The sequence below is a fragment of the Salmo salar genome, chromosome 07 (genome assembly GCF_965601325.2).
Source record: "Salmo salar chromosome 07, fSalSal1, whole genome shotgun sequence".
NCBI lineage: Eukaryota > Metazoa > Chordata > Actinopteri > Salmoniformes > Salmonidae > Salmo > Salmo salar.
The window spans coordinates 28,572,412-28,590,776 of NC_138297.1; the positions used below are offsets into that span (position 1 = coordinate 28,572,412).

At 41.0% G+C, this 18,365-nt stretch overlaps 1 protein-coding gene across 1 annotated transcript; it reads left to right on the forward strand.

The window, feature by feature from the left end:
- Nucleotides 1–12,305: 12,305 nt before the first annotated feature.
- Nucleotides 12,306–16,189, forward strand: LOC106608914 (SLAM family member 8-like). The gene is made up of 4 exons (XM_082977285.1): nt 12,306–12,550; nt 14,979–15,281; nt 15,521–15,790; nt 15,963–16,189. The coding sequence occupies exons 1-4, from the start codon at nt 12,478–12,480 to the stop codon at nt 16,187–16,189; spliced, it is 873 nt and encodes a 290-aa protein (XP_082833411.1). The 5' UTR covers nt 12,306–12,477.
- Nucleotides 16,190–18,365: the final 2,176 nt, after the last annotated feature.

Below are 18,365 nucleotides of genomic sequence, written 5' to 3' on the forward strand. Positions count from 1 at the left end.
TCTTTGAAGGCCTAGTTACAATTAGAAGATTCTGAAATCTGTTATAGGCAGTAGTAGGTGTTGTGATCAGACAAGCTCATATGTCGAATTTCTATTTTCTAGATTAAAGAAAATATATGTAGATAATAGCATGACATTGATTAGTGAGGTGGATTTATGCCTGTGAATAGAAAGTGTACTCTGTTGCATTAGGATTATGTGCTCGACAGGCATTGATGAGGTTGAAATCAGAGAGTATATGCTGGAGATTCTTTGTTACATGTGGATTGTAGTTGTTTTAAAAAATGTTGTCCGCATGTCCAAAATGGCATTCATGTCTGTCCCTATGATCAGATGGAATTCAATTAATTCCCAAAAATATGCCGTTCACAGAACATTTTTTTTTTATACCTTTTTGAATACGCTGAGTGCCTTGCATTTAGAGTGAATTGTAATTAACTCTCACAACTGTATTCGTTAGCGACAGAGACATGATTGTTGTATTGAATGGTTTTCAGTACTGTAGCCTTCACCTAGTGAATGTCTAAGTGAATATGTTATCTTTAAAATTAACTCATTATGACAACACATTACATATATCATAAAGCCCCTGAGGGCCTAGTTATACCCTAACACAATGGTCTTTAACTCCTGGTATACAGGCCACATGAAGCCTACAAGTCACATTATGTTGGCTTGCAAAGTGATGTTTAATTCCTATTGGAATCCAGCCAGAGTTAGGACATCTAACAATTGGAACTTTTAATCACACGCAACCTGCATTCATCAGAATGACTGTTGGGGTAGGGAAGATTGATTACTGATTATTGATTACTGCCTAAATCATATAAACTGGAACAGCCATAACAGTAATGTGTGAAATAAGTCGAACTACTAACAGATTGGATTAGTTTGATTGGTTGATTCATCTTATGCTACACAAACATAGATAACCTTTTCATGTGTGAGTTCCAAACATCTCTAACGGTCTTCCCAATGTGAGTTTATTTATGCACGTGATGTTTGAACGTTCTCTCCATTCCAGAATGTGATCGTTATGCAACAGTATATTTAATCCGCGCTGCCCTCAAACCTAGCACGCAGCCTGTTCTTATTTATAGGCTGTTTTCAACTTGTCAATTTCAAATGATTTTCTAACAAGTTTTTAATTTTCTAAGAACAGTTTGAATTGAGGTGTGTTCCGCCTCACATAAAAGTAGTCATTTATACTTATCCGGGCCCAATTGTTTTGGGACATTTCTGATCCGGACAAAATTCCCCAAGAACTTCCCAATTGTTTGTGCAGTTCAAGTCTGCAGACATTTGCGCATCTCCCGTCCTGCACACACATGTTCCACATGTCCCGTCTGTTGCCTGCATCGCAGTCATTGGTGTTTTCGTTACCAATAAAAACTTTGTAAATGTGTGCGTTTCTATCAAAGTAAGTGCCTTATTACGTTATAATAGTTTCTGTTTGTTGTGTTATGTCATTTATACTGTAGCATAATATATTTGTGTATATTCCTTATAACCGTGGACACGCGAGGTAACATTACTCATTTCATAACCTTTATGGTGTTATATTCAATGGTGCTTATGTTGCTAGCAACATTCTTCTATTAGCTCTGTAAAACAATGCTAATTGCGCCAGAGAAGTATTAGCTTGTGGTGTATTTTGAAGCTATACTGGCCTTATGACTCTCAAGTGGCGCAGCGGTCTAATGCAGAGCATCTCAGTGCTAGAGGCGTCACTACAGACACGCTGGTTCAAATCCAGGCTGCGTTTCTATCTAAGTAAGTGCCTTATTATGTTAATAGATTCTGTATGTAATTTGCATGTGAACTGTATGTCCAGCTACAAACAAGACCTTCTTCAGTAATCATCTCACCTGTTAGTTGGCAGTGAACTATGTGGCCATTGAGGGCAGTGTTGATCAGATGGGAAAATATCTTCTTCTACCACTTGGTCGTTTTCCGAGTGCATTCCACAAAGCTGTTTATCATGTCCGCCTTATCCACTGCCCCCATTTTGAGGTTATAGTCAAGCACGCAGTCTGGATTGATTTTTCTCTCTCCCGTCAGGTGGTCCACCTTCTCTGTGGCCGACATGGTTGCTGTATGGACAGCAGAGAGGACATGAACGTCTCGTTTGTCATGCCACTTTACTGCCAGCTGTTGACAATTCTCCTTGAACTCCACCTCCCTTCTCTGCATCTTCCTGCATCCGAATGCCAGCAACCCCTTCCTGTTTGACCTGACTGTGCCACAGGCCACTCTACGGTTGAAGAGCAGATGCTGGAAGAGTGTGGGACTGCTGTAACAATTGTCCACATACATAGTGTGTCCCTAGCTGAGATGAGGAGCCAGCACGGTCATCACCACGGACCCGGACATCCCAAGCCCCTCCTACTCATCAATGCTATTGTGTTAGCGTGCTAAACGCTAGTTCTCCTCAGCGTTTTCACTCCTGTTTTAGCATCCCCTTGAATCACTGTGTTGCTAATCAAAGAGGGCCTTTCAGTATGCTTTTGCAGTATGCTAATACACAAACACAGCCAAGTTATGCTAATTTATTAGCGCATATTAGCTTTAGGGCCAGGGTAGCTCCAAATGCTATTGTCAGGCTGGTAAGAACATTTCTTATTTTGTATAACAGGTCATTTAGGATGGCAGTAGCATTGTTGATGAAACGTAGGCATCGAAGCAGAACTAGGAAGCGGTCTTGGGAAAAGAGGGTGGCAAAGAAGGGAGTTGCAAACAGGATCTGTGCTCCAGTTTTCTCTTAGGGAGTTCTTCTTTACTATCCCCATGAGAAGGACTGTCACCAGGAAGGTATACATTTCACAAATTGTGGTTGTCCCCCCCTCTCCTGGCTCTGTCTTCTCCTGTAGCTCAAAGGCATCACGATTGGTCTCTAATATGTCTCCCACCAGCTCCTCTGTCAGAAACAACTTGAAGCACTCTGCCTCAGATGGAAATGGCAAGGAGCGTTACACTCCAGACTGGGACTCATCAAAGCAAACAGCAGGGACAGGAGGGATGAAATGGCTGGCATCATTCCAGCTACCACAGATCTCCTGTACTTCATCCACTGTCGGTCTGCCTCCATCACCACCAGCATCTTCAAAGGGACCTGGGACTTTGTCAGTGGACAAGGGGTCCTCAGATTCAGGGTTCTCAATGGCTGCGGGGCAGCTCCTAACTGTCACTGTCAGAATCTGATTGCTGACTTTCATACTCAGACTCATTGTCAGAATTGTAAAAAATCTCCAGAATTTCCGCATTTGTGAGTTGTCTTCTTTTGAAAGACATTGCTAATGCTACAGCTTAGCACACTAGCTACATACATAAACAACAACACTGAATAGCCCAGAGTGGGAGTAAGAGGTTACGTGATTGACTGCCGGCACGTGCTACTTGTATCAATAAATCACTATCAGAAAATGTTTTGTGCGGTAATTATTTATATATTTACTGTTTTATTCACATGTTTTCAAGTTCCGGTGATAAATCATGCATTACGATTCTTGCATAGATTGTAATGGGCGCATATTATGTGTGTAAAATACTTTTTTGAAGGTTGTACTGATTATGATGAGCTAAGTTAATTCCAGCTATATGTGGAGCCATGTTTGCTGACACACAATGCATTCTGGGTTTGATGTAATCGTCTGTTGGACCAAAGATGCAGACCCAGTAGACTGAGGGGTTATGTTGTTGCTATGTGACCAGTGACCATATTAGTTTCTATATTGTCATCCACAAGAATGTGGAGTAGTTACAGTCCTGAAGGGAGCGATAACAAACCCCGGATGTTTACCTTAGTGAACACAATAATAGTTATGTTTTTAACTGATTTCCCCTGTAACCTTTCTCTCCCCATGTTAGTTTCTTCACACATGTTGTACATGTGTCTCACACTACATTCTACAACAAACCACTTCGATATTTTTAAAGGTAGACTTTGATAAAAATGGATTCATGATTTCAACATGTGTTTGTGTATGAAGACTAATTACCTAATCTAATAAGCCTTTAAGAGAAAAACGAATAAGACATTAATGGAGATGAAGACAGTTTCATGCTTTAGCTTTGTTTTTGGTGTTTTATCCCTTATTGAGAAAACAGTGCAAAAGCTTAGTAAATGGCTCTCAAAGGAAATTGCAGCAAATATGGTGTAGATATGAAGTAAGAAAGTGACCACCCTACATTGATGTTGCATCACTGTGAGAACCTGATCTTGTATAGCCGATGCCATGCAGACCTGGTTAGTGTGGTGGTGTGTATTTAACCAGCTCATCACTCAGGAACTAAAGAGTGGTGCTAACTCAATGGTTGCAAAATGTGCTGTCAATGAAAATGAATATAAAATGCAATATTTGTTGGATGTGTTGTAGTATCAAGTTGTGATTATTGTAAATGGTTGAGGGTTCCTTCGCTACAGTTATAGTAAACTGTGTTAAGAGATTAATGAGTGGTGTTTTGGTGTTTTTGGTCTCTCTGTGTGCAGAACATGGGAAGTCAGCGGCCATTTAAAACTGCAGTCCGTAATTCAAACTACAACAAAATGGTCACCCTGACACTTTTTGTGGTATATGGCTGAGGGAAGGGGCTAAGGAAATTCATTCATCTACATTGTTTACAATAATTACAATAATAATAACCATATATTTTGGTTTATGATGGGATAAGACAGTTTTGAGGGAATTAAAAGTTATACTCTTCAAGAATAAATGCCTATTATTAATTTAAAGATCCAACATGTGTGTGGAAATCGTAGATTGCACCTTTAAAATAAAGTACAGGATGGATTTGGTAATCAGAAACATGAATTTGGCATATTTTTATTTATTTCAAGCTGACATTGGAGCAATGTGACTTTCTTTGTTGTAGTGCTGAGTACACACATCTACTCTGGACACTCTGAAGATGATGATGGTAGATATTTGTACACTTGATCAAGACTTCATCTCTTAATGCTTCATCAAATGTTTTATTTGTAATTTTTAAAGCTGCTTTTGGATAGACATATTTGGTGTTTTGAGTGTCTCAAAATAACATGTGTAAAGTAATTGTTTCATGCTGGTTTTATTTTGTGGAGGACAGGCAAAGGCTGTTCTGACCACACACCCCAAATCCTCCCAGATATTCAGGGGAGAATCTGTCACTCTCAGATGCAACATACAGAGGGGAGAAGTCACTGACTGGAAATACACATGGCGCAAGGACGGAGTAGACTTCCTCAGAGCAGAGCATGGAAATGAGATCAGTGAGGATAAGATTTCAAACAGGGGTGACTACAGGTGTCTGGGTAAACATATTGATAATGGGATGTATTTCTAAGTGGAGTGATGCAGTCAGACTGACAGTGACAGGTAAGTCATCTTATCTCTCATTCACATCAGTGCCTCCATGCACATCACCACTTGACATAGGGCCCCATTTTAAAGAATGTTATTTTGTCGCTTTAGAATGGTCTGTCTACCATTGCTGTTCAGATTCGTCACTTAATAAATTCTCATTTCATGTAATAATTGAAGAAATATGGTGTATGGTTCTAAGATCATACTTTTAACTGATTGATGACAAACTGTTTCCACAGCTCTGCCTACAGCCTCAGTGAAGATGGTCACTACCCAGGAGACACTGTATTCCGGAGACACAGTCAAGCTGTGGTGTGACATATCAAACTACAGAGACTGGACGTACCGCTGGTTAATAAATAAAGAACGGCTTTCCAGTCAGACCAGTAAAACCACCACTATCTCTCTCTCTGACCAGGCTGGTCAGTACCATTGTCAGGGGACAAGGACAAGACGGCCCCAAAATTCATATCTCAGCTCATCTCTCCACATTAGTGTCACTGGTGAGCTCGCTATTAATCTTCAATCACTGTCTTGACTTTCTGAATTTTGATCCAACATTGAGTCAATCATGTAGATGTGGTCTGTGTGTCAGTATGAATGGAAAAATGAATAGTTACAGTACTACCTACAGAAGTAAGATCATACGTTGGAGAGATTTGTGCTCTGACTGAATTTGCCTTCATATATAACTGTTTTTCCACAGCTCTGCCCACGGCATAACTGAAAGCCTCTCCACAGAGTCCTCTCTATTCTGGAGAGACAGTCACTCTGTGTACTTTTAATTCAAAACATATCAAGTCAACATACATCTATAATGGAATATTATAGTATGAAAACATTCCAACAACAGCTACATCTTTGGAGGTACTAAGTGTGTATTCAGATCTTTTAATCATGCTCTTATCTCACAGCCCTGCCCAAAGCTACACTGACCATAAATCCAAACCCTGCATACACTGGAGAGACAGTAACTCTGACAAGTTCGTTCAGTGGGATCTGACAGTGGCTGGAGCTACACATGGTACAAAGACAACACTAAGAAAGTAGTGACCTTGTCTGGTAGACACACTACAACAGGAGCCACCTTCACCATCAGTAGAGCTGCTGAGTCTGACCAGGGTCTCTACTGGTGTCAGGGAGAGATCCAGTCCAGATCCATATCATCAATCATCAGTGATCCTGTCACTTTCATTGTGAATGATGTTGTGTGTGTGTGTGTACGTGTCTGTGTAAAAATGTGTAGTAATGTTTTGCTTTGTCCTCTACTTTTTTTATTTTCTACAACTACCTCAGAACCTGATGGTGATTTGCTGTTCTCTCTCCAGGCGTAACTCCTGGACCCTCTACATCAGTCCTAGTAGGAGTGGTTGTGGGCCTTTCTGTTGCTGGTGTTCTACTGGCCATTCTCCTGGTACTGCTGTGTCGATATAAAAACGCTAAAGGTGAGACTTTTATCATTTCTCATTTAACTTTTTCATTAATGTTTAGGATAAAAATGTCTAATTACAAAAGTTTAAAACAGGATTATAATATACATTTCTCATTACAGATTCCTGTTGCAACAGAATATTCTGGTGAGTAAACCTGTCTTTCAACTACATTCCTTTTCATACAGTAAAATATAATCTGTGTGTTTCATGAGTATCTCTCTCCTTGTAGGCCCCACCAGCCCCAGAGGACCAACCTGGACCCCTAACAGGACCAACGATCTACCCAGGGCCAGGCTCCTGATGCTGGGAATACACGTCTGCAGCATGATCAGTCTCTTAGTCCAGACCACTGTCACTCTCCTCTCTCTCTAACTTCACAAACTGACTTTTTACCATCCACTTTGTATACATAATGTTACCGTACTCCATGTCCCTAGGCAAGCTGAGGGAAAACCAACCTATTAATTTTTCTCTCTTTTCTTTGACCAACAGGTGGCGCTAACATCTATGATACAATCACACCCTCAGACAATAATGACAGTGGTACTGTACACTTTGTTAAGTTAAGCATGCATACAGTATAGAGTTGTTGTTGCAGTTGTTCATATGTTTAATATTACTAGCATACTAACAGTAAGTAGAGATATTAGTGTATTACCTGTATATTACAGATGCTGGTGCTGCTACTGCTGGATCAAGTTATGTGATGTATACCCAGATTCAACTCAAAGAGTTGGACAAGAAAAAGAAAAGTAATTCTCAACTGTCACATAAATTAATATAACAGTAAAGTATATTAATTTATGTGACAGCTGAGAATTACTTTTCTTTATATGAAGAACAACTGCAACAACAACTCTCAAACACAGCTTCACCACTGCTCCCATCTTGGTTCATCCCGACCCTTCCCTTCAGTTCATGGTGGAGGCCGATGCTTCTGATGTAGGAGTGGGGGTGGTCCTGTCCCAGCATTCTGCCCTTGACCTGGAGCTACATCCCTGTGCCTTCTTCTCCCACCCCCTCAAAGCCACGGAGAACAATTACGATGTGGGGAATCGTGAGATTCTTGCAGTGAAGATGGCGTTGGAGGAATGGAGGCACTGGCTGGAACGGACGGATCATTTGTTCATTGTATGGACCGACCACAAAAATCAAATCAAACTTTATTTGCCACATGCGCCGAATATAACAACTGTAGACTTTACAGTGAAATGCTTACTTACAAGCCCTTAACCAACAGTGCAGTTAAAAAAAATACAGATTTGGTTAAAATAAAGTGAACCTGTTCATTAGGTAAAAGACAAATACAGAGCCTATTCAGTACAAATAAATCTTCCACATTTAAGTATACAGATTACTCTGAGCCTCAGTGACTTTGGCAAACTTACTAGATTTACACATCTAGTTTTTCTGGATCTATGTCAAGTAATGCAAGTGGAAGAAATGGCACAGCAGCCAATTTGGGGAGGGGGTGTGGATGACCACACACCATAGCAGCCATTTTTTTTTTTTGGCTAAAATAAACACAATAAGAATAACAATAACGAGGCTATATCAAGTGGGCACCGGTACCGAGTCAGTGTACAGGCTAGTTGAGTTAATCTTTACAGGTGGGGGCGAAGTGACTATGCATAGGAAACAAACAAACAGCGAGTAGCAGCAGTGCACGTGGGGGGGGGGGTCAATGTAAATTGTCTGGTTGCGATATTTAGGAATTGTTCAGCAGTCTAGTGGCTTGGGGGTAGAAGCTGTTGAGGAGCCTTTTGGTCCCAGACTTGGCACTCCGGTACCACTTGACGTTAGCAGAGAACTGTCTGTAACTTGGGTGACTGGAATCTTTGACAATTTTATGGGCTTTCCTCTGACACAGGTCCTGGATGGCAGGAAGCTTGGCCCCAGTGATGTACTGGGCCATTCGCACTACCCTCTGTAGCGCCTTACGGTCAGATGCCGAGCAGTTGCCATACCAGGCGGTGATGCAACCGGTCAGGATGCTCTCGATGATGCAGCTGTAGGACCTCTTGAGGATCTGGGGACCCATGCCAAATCTTTTCAGTCTAGCGATAGTAAAATAGCGATAGTATTCCGACCGGGAGACGTCGTTTTCGTTCAAAGACTGAAAATGTAAAACGGACTCTTCACGTGCATGCGCACACCCGTTTCATTGTTCTCAGATCGACCACTATCCAAATGCGCTACTGTTTTTCAGCCAGGGACTGCAGAGTCATCATTCCCCATTCTGGCGCCTTCTGAGAGCCTATAGCTTAGAAAATGTCATGTTACAGCAGAGATCCTCTATTTTCCATAAAGAGGCTATAGAAGGCCAATAAATGGTCAGAGAGGGCACTTCCTGTAGGCAATCTTTAGAAACTTTAGGGTGTTTTCTATCCAAATCAAACAATTGTATGCATATTCTAGTTTCTGGGCAGGAGTAATAACCAGATTAATTCGGGTACGTTTTTTATCCGGCCGTGAAAATACTGCCCCCTATCCTAAACAGGTTAAGAGCGGTCTTAGTGCCAGCTTCGCATTGTGAATAGAAGGCTACAAATAATACAGATGAGAACTCTCTTGGTAGAGAGACTTCTTTAATATTAGACATCTACGCACCAGTTGTTATTGACAAAAAGACACACCCCTACCCCTCGTCTTACCAGAGGTACCGTCTCTGTTCTGCCGGTGCATGGAAAATCACACCAGCTCTATATTGTCCATTTCTTCGTTCAGCCACATCTTGGTGAAACATAAGATGTTACAGTTTTTAATGTCCCATTGGTAGGATAATCTTCACAGTAGGGTATCAATTTTATTGCACGTTAAAAAGAAGAATAGAAGGCTTTGGGAGTTTACTTGCTCACCTACGGATTCTCAGAAGGACCCCGATCTGCGTCCCCTTTTCCGGCATCTTTTCTTCACGCAAAAGGCGTGGATCTGAGACTGTTCCAGTGAATGCAGGATATCCTTCTTGTCAGACTCGTTAAAGGAAAAAGTTTCTTCCAGTCCACGGTGAGTAATCGCTTTTCTGATGTCCAGAAGTTATTTTGGTCATAAGAGGCGGTAGCAGCAACATTATGTAAACAATAAGTAAAAAAATAAGTTAGTTACACAAAATGCCAAAAAAATAACAAAATTGCACAATTGGTTGGGAGAATGTAAAACGTCAGCCATGTTCTTCGGTGCCATCTTTAATTGCCTCAACTCCAGGCAAGCTAGATGGGCCCTGCTGTTCACACGGTTCAACTTCTCCATCTCATATTGGCCGGGATCCAAGAATGTCAAGCCGGATGCGCTGTCTCGCCGCTATAGCCCCACGGCTATTACCCCGGAGCCCGAGACCATCCTTCCCAACTCGTGCCTGGCGACAGCACTCAGCTGAGGTATAGGGAAGCAGGTCTGGGAGGCGCAGCATTCCCAGCCGAACCCTGGGGGGGGGGGGGGGGGGGGGGGGGGGCAATCCAGATAACCGGATGTTCGTGCCTACCATGGTCCCTGAGGTCTCCGCATTCATCGCCACTTGCACGGTTTGTGCACAAAACAAGACTCCTCGACAAGCTCCGGCTGGTCTCCTCCAACCTCTGCCTGTCCCTCACCATCCCTGGTCTCACATCTCCCTGGACTTGGTCACAGGGTTCCCCCATCTGATGGCAATACCGCTGACCCCTTCCCTGCCCTTGACCTGTCTTTTGCCTGCCGCTGTTATATTAATAAACTGCTGTTACCTCGACATTGTCTGCATCTGGGTCTTACTTGAAACGTGATAATTCTGCATATAACTGGTTATATTACTCTGATATTTTGTCCTCACCCCTTACAGAAACAGCAACCCCACCTGAGGCAGATTCAGTCTATTCTGAAGTGAAGCCAGGCACATCCCCAGGTAAGACTAATAGCCATATGCTATTGATATTTCATGTGATACTAATATGGAACTAATGCTCTGATATCAAAGTATACTCTATTTATTTAAAGTGTCTCTTTGTTTGATTCTTAAGAGTTTGTTTGACTGCATGTCCTAAACAACTCTGTGTGGTGATATGTTGCAGGTCCTTGAGGGGGCAGGGATGGAGTGATTGAGGGATGGATGGATAGATGGATGGAGGGAGGGAGGGATAAAAGGATGGAGGGATGGAGGGATGGATGGAAATATGGAGGGGTGGAGTGATGGAAGGATGGAGGGATGGAAAGATGGGGGATGGATGGACGGATGGAAAGATTGAGGGATGGACGTATGGAACAATGGAGGGATGGAGGGACACACCATCAGAGGAGGAGCAGAAGGAACACAGGAACATGGATTATGCACGTTTAACGAAAACAAGCAAACACACACATATATACACACACACACACACACAATAGCATTTTGTACATTAAGGATTTTCTTCTTATTTCATTCACCAACAGATATATTGTATTGAAGCATGGTTTAATTGTGTTTCACTGTAACAGCTTTTTTTATTATATGGTGTAATGATGATGCATCTTATCTGCAGCTACAGCAATTGTGTCTGCTTTGTATTGTGCATTGAATTGTTTTGTTGTAAATTTATTAAAACGTATTATCCTTGATTTATTATATCTGTAATTCAGATGATCGAATAATATATTTGTATAAGAACTTCCAAAATATTACATGTACTATTCACGTTTTCTTCTAATGGCCTGTACTTTTACATTGTGCTTTTTTAATAAACAATTTTTTATCCACCAGATGGCATGAGTGCTTTCTTAGATGTATATGAATATTGTCATCGTCATCAACTTTTCCATAAAACCTAATTTGGTCAAAAATCCATTAACCTAGTATAGATCTCAGGCTCCACAATGTGTGAGTTAAGGTCTGGAAGGTCACTGGTCTGGAAGGTCACTGTTCCAGTTAGGTGGTTTCTGTGTCTATGTGTTTATTTCTGTGTGGTCAGACAGACAGCCGGCAGCCAGGTCATTGTCACTGCTCCTGAGAAACAGTCACAGGAAGTGGCATCACCAAAAGATGTTAACTGAAACATAGAAGGGGGGCCTCTATCAGTAACCTGGGACCCACTACCTTCCGAAAAAGTTGGCAGGTATTTCATGTCTCTCAGTCACACTGACCTATGAGCATGCAGAAGTCATGCAAACACTTCTGCAGGCATATGAATCCAAGATGAAACTGCATAGACAGTGTTATGACATTTTTGCACTCTCTCGCTCGCACTCTCTCTCTCCTTCTCACTTTGTCATTCTTTCTCTCTCTCTCTGTCTCTCTCAATCTCGCTCTCTGTCTTTCTCTCTCTTCTCCTGAGCAGTCTATCTCCCTCCTTTCTCCTTCTCTGCAACATTGAGTGGTCTACTCACAAAGTAACTAAGCTATCGTTATCTGTGAAACACCACGACCATTAAACACACAACCAGCAGCAGCTAGGAAACACATGCTCCAAAACCACCACCATCAGACTGATCAACACAGTGACAGACCCAAGACACACCCACGCCTTATCTTCTAACGATCAAGTTGAGTGAAGGGTTATTTTCAGGAAGCAACAATAGAATGTGACTTCCTTTTCAACTAACTTACAGGAATTATTTTATAGAACAGCAGCCCTCATCAAAAGGACATCTCTGCTCTTTTATCTCTATGTGTTTTGGATAATCAACTGCTAGCTATCAGTGACAGGGATAGATAAGAACATACAGCCAGAGGAAACAGTCAAAGCCTTAAAGAGATGTCTGGTGGTCCCTTCTCCTGCTTCTCCAAACAGGGAAAACTACTTCTCCTACTCTCCAACCTCCACTATGGTAAGTTTTGTAACTATTCCTATTTATTTGAACATTTTAAACACAGCAAAACCGCAATACAACCATCAACGAGGATGACACAAACAAGTTAAAAAACGTATCCCCATTGTGGTCCTCTTGAAAATACATGAAAACAAAACTACAGTATACACAAGATAACATGAAAAAAAAATACATCTCCAATACATCTCATTAATAGAGAGGAAACCGTAAAAGGAATAAAATAGATTACCAAGTAACGTTCATTGAAACAATTATACTTGCACAGTTTTAAAGCATTTTGCACATAAACCATTAATTAAGGTTTATCTTAAATCTCGCTTGCGTATTGATAGATTTTATATGGTTGGTACACCATTCCTCTGCACCAGTGTTAAGGAAAGAGCTTTTTCCAGCCATGCTCCTATAGAGCAGCGGTGTCACGTCCTGGCCAGTATATAAGGTTAATTGTTTTGTAGTTTGGTCAGGGCGTGGCAGGGGGTATTTGTTTTATGTGGTTCGGGGTGGTGTGTTTGTGTAAAGGGTGTTTGATTTAGTATTTCCGGGTTTTGGTTTATGTTTAGTTAATTCTATGGTTAGTCTAGTGTGTGTGTTTCTATGTTTGGTTGATTGGGGTTGGGACTCTCAGTTGAAGGCAGGTGTTGTCTATCTGCCTTTGATTGAGAGTCCCATATATTAGGGTGTGTTTGTATGTGTTATTTGTGGGTGATTGTTCTGTGTTGAGCCTATGCTAGCCAGACTGTTTGTAGTTGTTCGTTCGTGCTTTTGTTTTGTGATTTTTGTACGTTCATTTTTTGAAGTAAATAAATTCTCAAGATGAGCATACACGTACCTGCTGCGTATTGGTCCTCCTTCACCGACGACAACCGTGACAAGCGGTCTCATATTGGCAACACTGGCTCTGGTGTGATGGCTATGAGAGTCTCTAATGAAATTAAAATAACTAGATAGGTAACTGGGGGAAAGGTCATGTATCACTTTAAAAACCATCAACAGTTTAATCTGCTCCACCATCAGATCAACTGGAAGCAAGTTCAGTTCCCTGAAATGATTAGGACCAACATGCGTCTCTATGGCTGAGCTTGAGTATAATTCTCATTAGTTTGTTTTGGGCTCTTTGAAGTTTGTCCTTCAGATTTTTTGTTATGCCACTGAACCATGAGATACAAGCATAGTGGCACTGTATCAGAGATGTTGCCAGGGTCCTCATAGACTCTCTATCCAGGAACTTGGCTACCCTTCCCAGGAACTTTGTCCTGGTGTGAACATTCCCAATGGCCTTCAGAGCCACAAGTTCGCATGTCATGTGTTGGTCCAGTTCACATCCCAATGTATGTAACAGTGAATTTTTCCTTCACCGCTACACCATTAAACTTGACTGAGAAGTTGGAGAGTTGTTCACTTTTTGTTTGGAACCAAACAGGATACATTCTGTCTTGCCTAAATGGATAACCACATACTGACTTTAGTCAGTTGGCTGCTTAGGGTCTTTCCAACGGTCTCCTAATTCTAATGTGAAACCAAGAGGGTAGAATCATCCCCAAACAGGATCTATTGCATGTGCTTGCTTGCATGATAAAGTAATGAAAACCGTCAGCTTTCTCTAACTTCCTTGTTGATCTTTACATGGTGTGTGTTGCCAGTAGAATGCCTAGTCATCAGTGATTGGTTGGATATCTCGAAACGTTTGCTTTATTACTGTTTGATAACACCTACAAAATACCTATATTCAGGAACATAACATCATGTATGTATTCTGCAGTTTTGAATGAGTTCCAATGTTGTGGTTGGGTCAGCAGCTGTTGCAGCGCTTCTAGAACGCAACTAGATGCATGTAATTCATTAAATTTAAGGCGATATGGGACTGTACCAAATTATTGTTTCTATTACATCATTGCCAGACTAGGATAACTGCAGTTATCTCTTCAATTCTTCAATGAACTGTAACTGTATTTTCTTCTGAATTCATGAATTACATTTTTTGGTGTAAGGGTTTATAAAACATTACTTCAGACTGATATGTAATTATAATGTTGCCCATGCAGTATATGATGTGGGGGAGGAGTGGACTTTAATGAAGTACAAAAAGGACCCACACACTCAGATACGTAAAGATATAAAGTGAAAATATGCAAAGTGCCACGTACAGCATAAATGAAACCTGGAAATGCGCTATATAAATGTAATCCATTATAATCTATTATAGGTAGGACTTTGCATTGCAGTTTATTATTGTGTAATTATTCATATAGGCAAACTGTAAGAAGTATTACAATCACACTGTAGCAAATATTAGAGTGTAAAAATGAGTAATTACAACACTTGCTACATCGTACTACATGAATAATTACACAGTAATAAGATCATTGTAATATAGTGTGCAACCATTGACTGATGTCAGAATAACGTGTGTATTTGTGTGTTTCAGGTTTAGGTGTTCATCTGATCATCAACAAGAGAGTGGGGGACTCCGTGGAGCTGCTGGCAGGCTTAGAGAGAGGACATTTCAAATCCTTGGAGTGGAAGTACATGGGAAAGGATATTGCAGAATTCAACTCAGAAGTTGTATATTCACCTGGATCCCAGTTTGAGGGGAGACTAAAGATGAACACCAAAAACTTCAGTTTAACAGTCAGAGAACTGACACTGCAAGACTCAGGGGATTTTATACTTACAGGCGAAGAGGACAAAGGTCAGATTGGCAGTAAGGCCATCACTCTGAAGGTCCACGGTAGGCTGTTATCACCATTTTTGCATCCTATTTTGATATCATTGTTATTTATATCCATAACCATGGCTGATGATCTTTAAACTATAACACAGGTTTTATGGTTTCATACTGACCTTACTCACCATGCTTTGTTAAATATCCATCACATTTTCAAGTCGTCTTTCTCCTGGTGGTATGGCTATGGTAGGATTCATTTAGAAGACTCATTATGAGTCTCTGTCTCTCTCCTGGTTGGTCAGAGCCTATATCCAAGGTGGCGATCCAGACAGACATCAAGCTATTGGCCAACCACTCCTGTACGGTACGGCTGGTGTGCAACGTGTCCTGCTACTCCAACATTACCTACACCTGGGAGAGAGACAATGAGATCTACGGGGACGCCCAGCAGATTCACTTCTCTCTCTCACCAGCAGAGTTAAACATCAGTGTAAAGTGCAACGCCTCCAACCTAGTCAGTTGGAAAACTGCCTCTACGACAGTAAAGTGTAGTAATGACACAACCACCCCAGGTACCTAGATATCATAATAATCCCTTCCATACACTTTCAGTGTGCTTATATGCTTATGTTGTCAAATATAATATGTAATTCATGTGATTACATTGGATGTATATGATATAGAGCCATTTAGTCTTTATCATATTGTATAGTCTAATCATGTGTGTTGTACAATAAGTGACAGGACTGGTGTGGTTTACCATCTACATCGGAGTAACAGTGGGAGGCGCTGTGGTGCTGATCCTCACTGTAGCTGTGGCAGTGTGCTACTGCAGGGGCCGAAGTAACACAGGTATGTACAGATTAGGGGCCTCAACTATACTTAAAATGACATTTCAGGTGGTTCTAGAAGTTATCTTCATCTGGTTTGAGTTTCGGGGGGATTTGAAAAAGAGTGAGACCCCTCATTAATTCCTGGGTATGTTTGTTGATATCCTGTATAAAATGTATCTGATTGGTTGATATTTTGTTCTTATAAAACATAGCAGATCTAACTGACAACACAATGTATGCTGATGTTATGGACAACACAGGAATTAGAGATGTAAGTATGCTTTGCCATTATCATGTATCTGAATGTGTGGAAGCTGTATGTGCTGTAATTGTAATGGGCTGTATTTTGATTCCAGACAAGATCAAACAGTCATGTAAACCCAATATCCATCTATGAAACTGTCAATGATCTGGTTATCCCAAGATTGAACAAGGTAAGATATAAATGGTCATAATGGTAAAATGTCTGTGGTTGAATGGAAGACTATGTAGTCTACTTTGAGAGTAGTCTATACCTTCTTGATGCTGAAACAGTTTCTTCTTGATTATCTGTCACATGTAGCCGCAGACTCTGTATGACAAGATCACATTTGGACGCCCAGAAGGCACCCTCCTCTCCCTGCCAGAAAGTACTGTGAGCTGAACAGGATGTGGTCATAAACTGGGCAATCCATAGATATAGGACCCTCTGCATCCTACACGTGTATATTTTGTAAATAGGCCGAGATGTTACTCTTTAATTTCATCACGACCTACACTATTTGCTTACTTTTACTTCCTTCTCCCTTTGTTGATTTTTATATATATAGTATGTCATCAGGCCTTATGCCTTTCTTTGAGGGCCTAGTTACAATTAGGAGATTCTGAAATGTGTAATAGGCAGTAGAAGGCGTGGTTATCGGACAAGCTCCTATGTCGAATTTCTATTTTCTAGATTAAATAAAATAGTTGTAGATAATAGTATGACATTGATTTGTGAGATTTATTTACTCCTGTGAATAGAAAGTGTACTCTTTCACATTAGGATTATGTGCTCGCCAGGCATCAATGTGGTTGTGGTCAGGACTAGGTGTTCCGCTAGCGGGACACCCTCCGACAACATCAGGTGAAAAACATATTTTTCAACCAGCTCAGCCTTCACAAAACCACAAATAGCGATTAAATAAATCACTTACCTTTTGAAGCTCTTCCTCTGTTTGCAATCCCAAGGGTCCCAGCTACAACATAAATGGTCATTTTGTTCGATAAAATCATTCTTTATATCCAAAAAAGTCTGTTTAGTTGGCGCCATTGATTTCAGTAATCCACTCGTTCAACATGCAGACAAAGGAGTCCAAAAAGCTACCGGTAAGCTTTGTCAAAACAAGTCAAACAACATTTCTATTTAATCCTCAGGTTGTCTAACATGTAAATAAACTATAATATTTCACACGGAAAGTACTATGTTCAATAGGAAAGGAAAATTCGTAAGCGTGCGCCAAAATACTGATTTGCTTCAGGCGGTCCCATTACAAAAACTTCAAATACTTGTTCGTTTTTCAAAAAAGAAGCCTGAAACCTTGAATAAAGACTGTTGACATCTAGTGGAAGCCATATGAATTGCAATTTGGGTGACGGAGATATATAGAAACAATAGGTTTCCATAATAAGAGCCTGGGAGCTGAAAAAAATACAAATTCTGGTCGGATTTTCTTCAGATCTTTGCCTGCCATATCAATTCTGTTATAGTCTCAGACATTATTTTAACAGTTTTAGAAACTTCAGAGTGTTTTCTATCCAATGCTACCAATTATATGCATATCCTGGCTGGGCCTGAGTAACAGGCAGTTTACTTTGGGCAGTGTGTTCATTTTCATCTAGGCTTCATATACGTGCAGAAGTGTTTGCATGACTTCTTCTGCATGCTCCTAGGTCAGTGTGACTGAGGGACATGAAACACCTGCAAACTTTCTTGGAAGGTAGTGGGTCCCAGGTTACTGACAAAAGCCCCTCTTCTACGTTTCAGGTAACATCTTGTGGTGATGTCACTTCCTGTGAATTGTGGTCTCCGTGGTGACCTGTTTCTGTTTCTCAGAAGCAGTGACAATGACCGGGCTGCTGGGTGTCTGTCTGTCTGACAACATAGACATAAACACATAGACACGGAAACAGTCTAACTGGAACAGTGACCTTCCAGACCATGCATGGACACTGAAAATATCAGTCAGAGTCATACACCACTAATGTCATTAATCGTCATGACCTGTCTATAGGATGAGGAGACAATATGGGAGAACTGGTAGTCATGCATACATAGGTTACTATGTGGAATTCA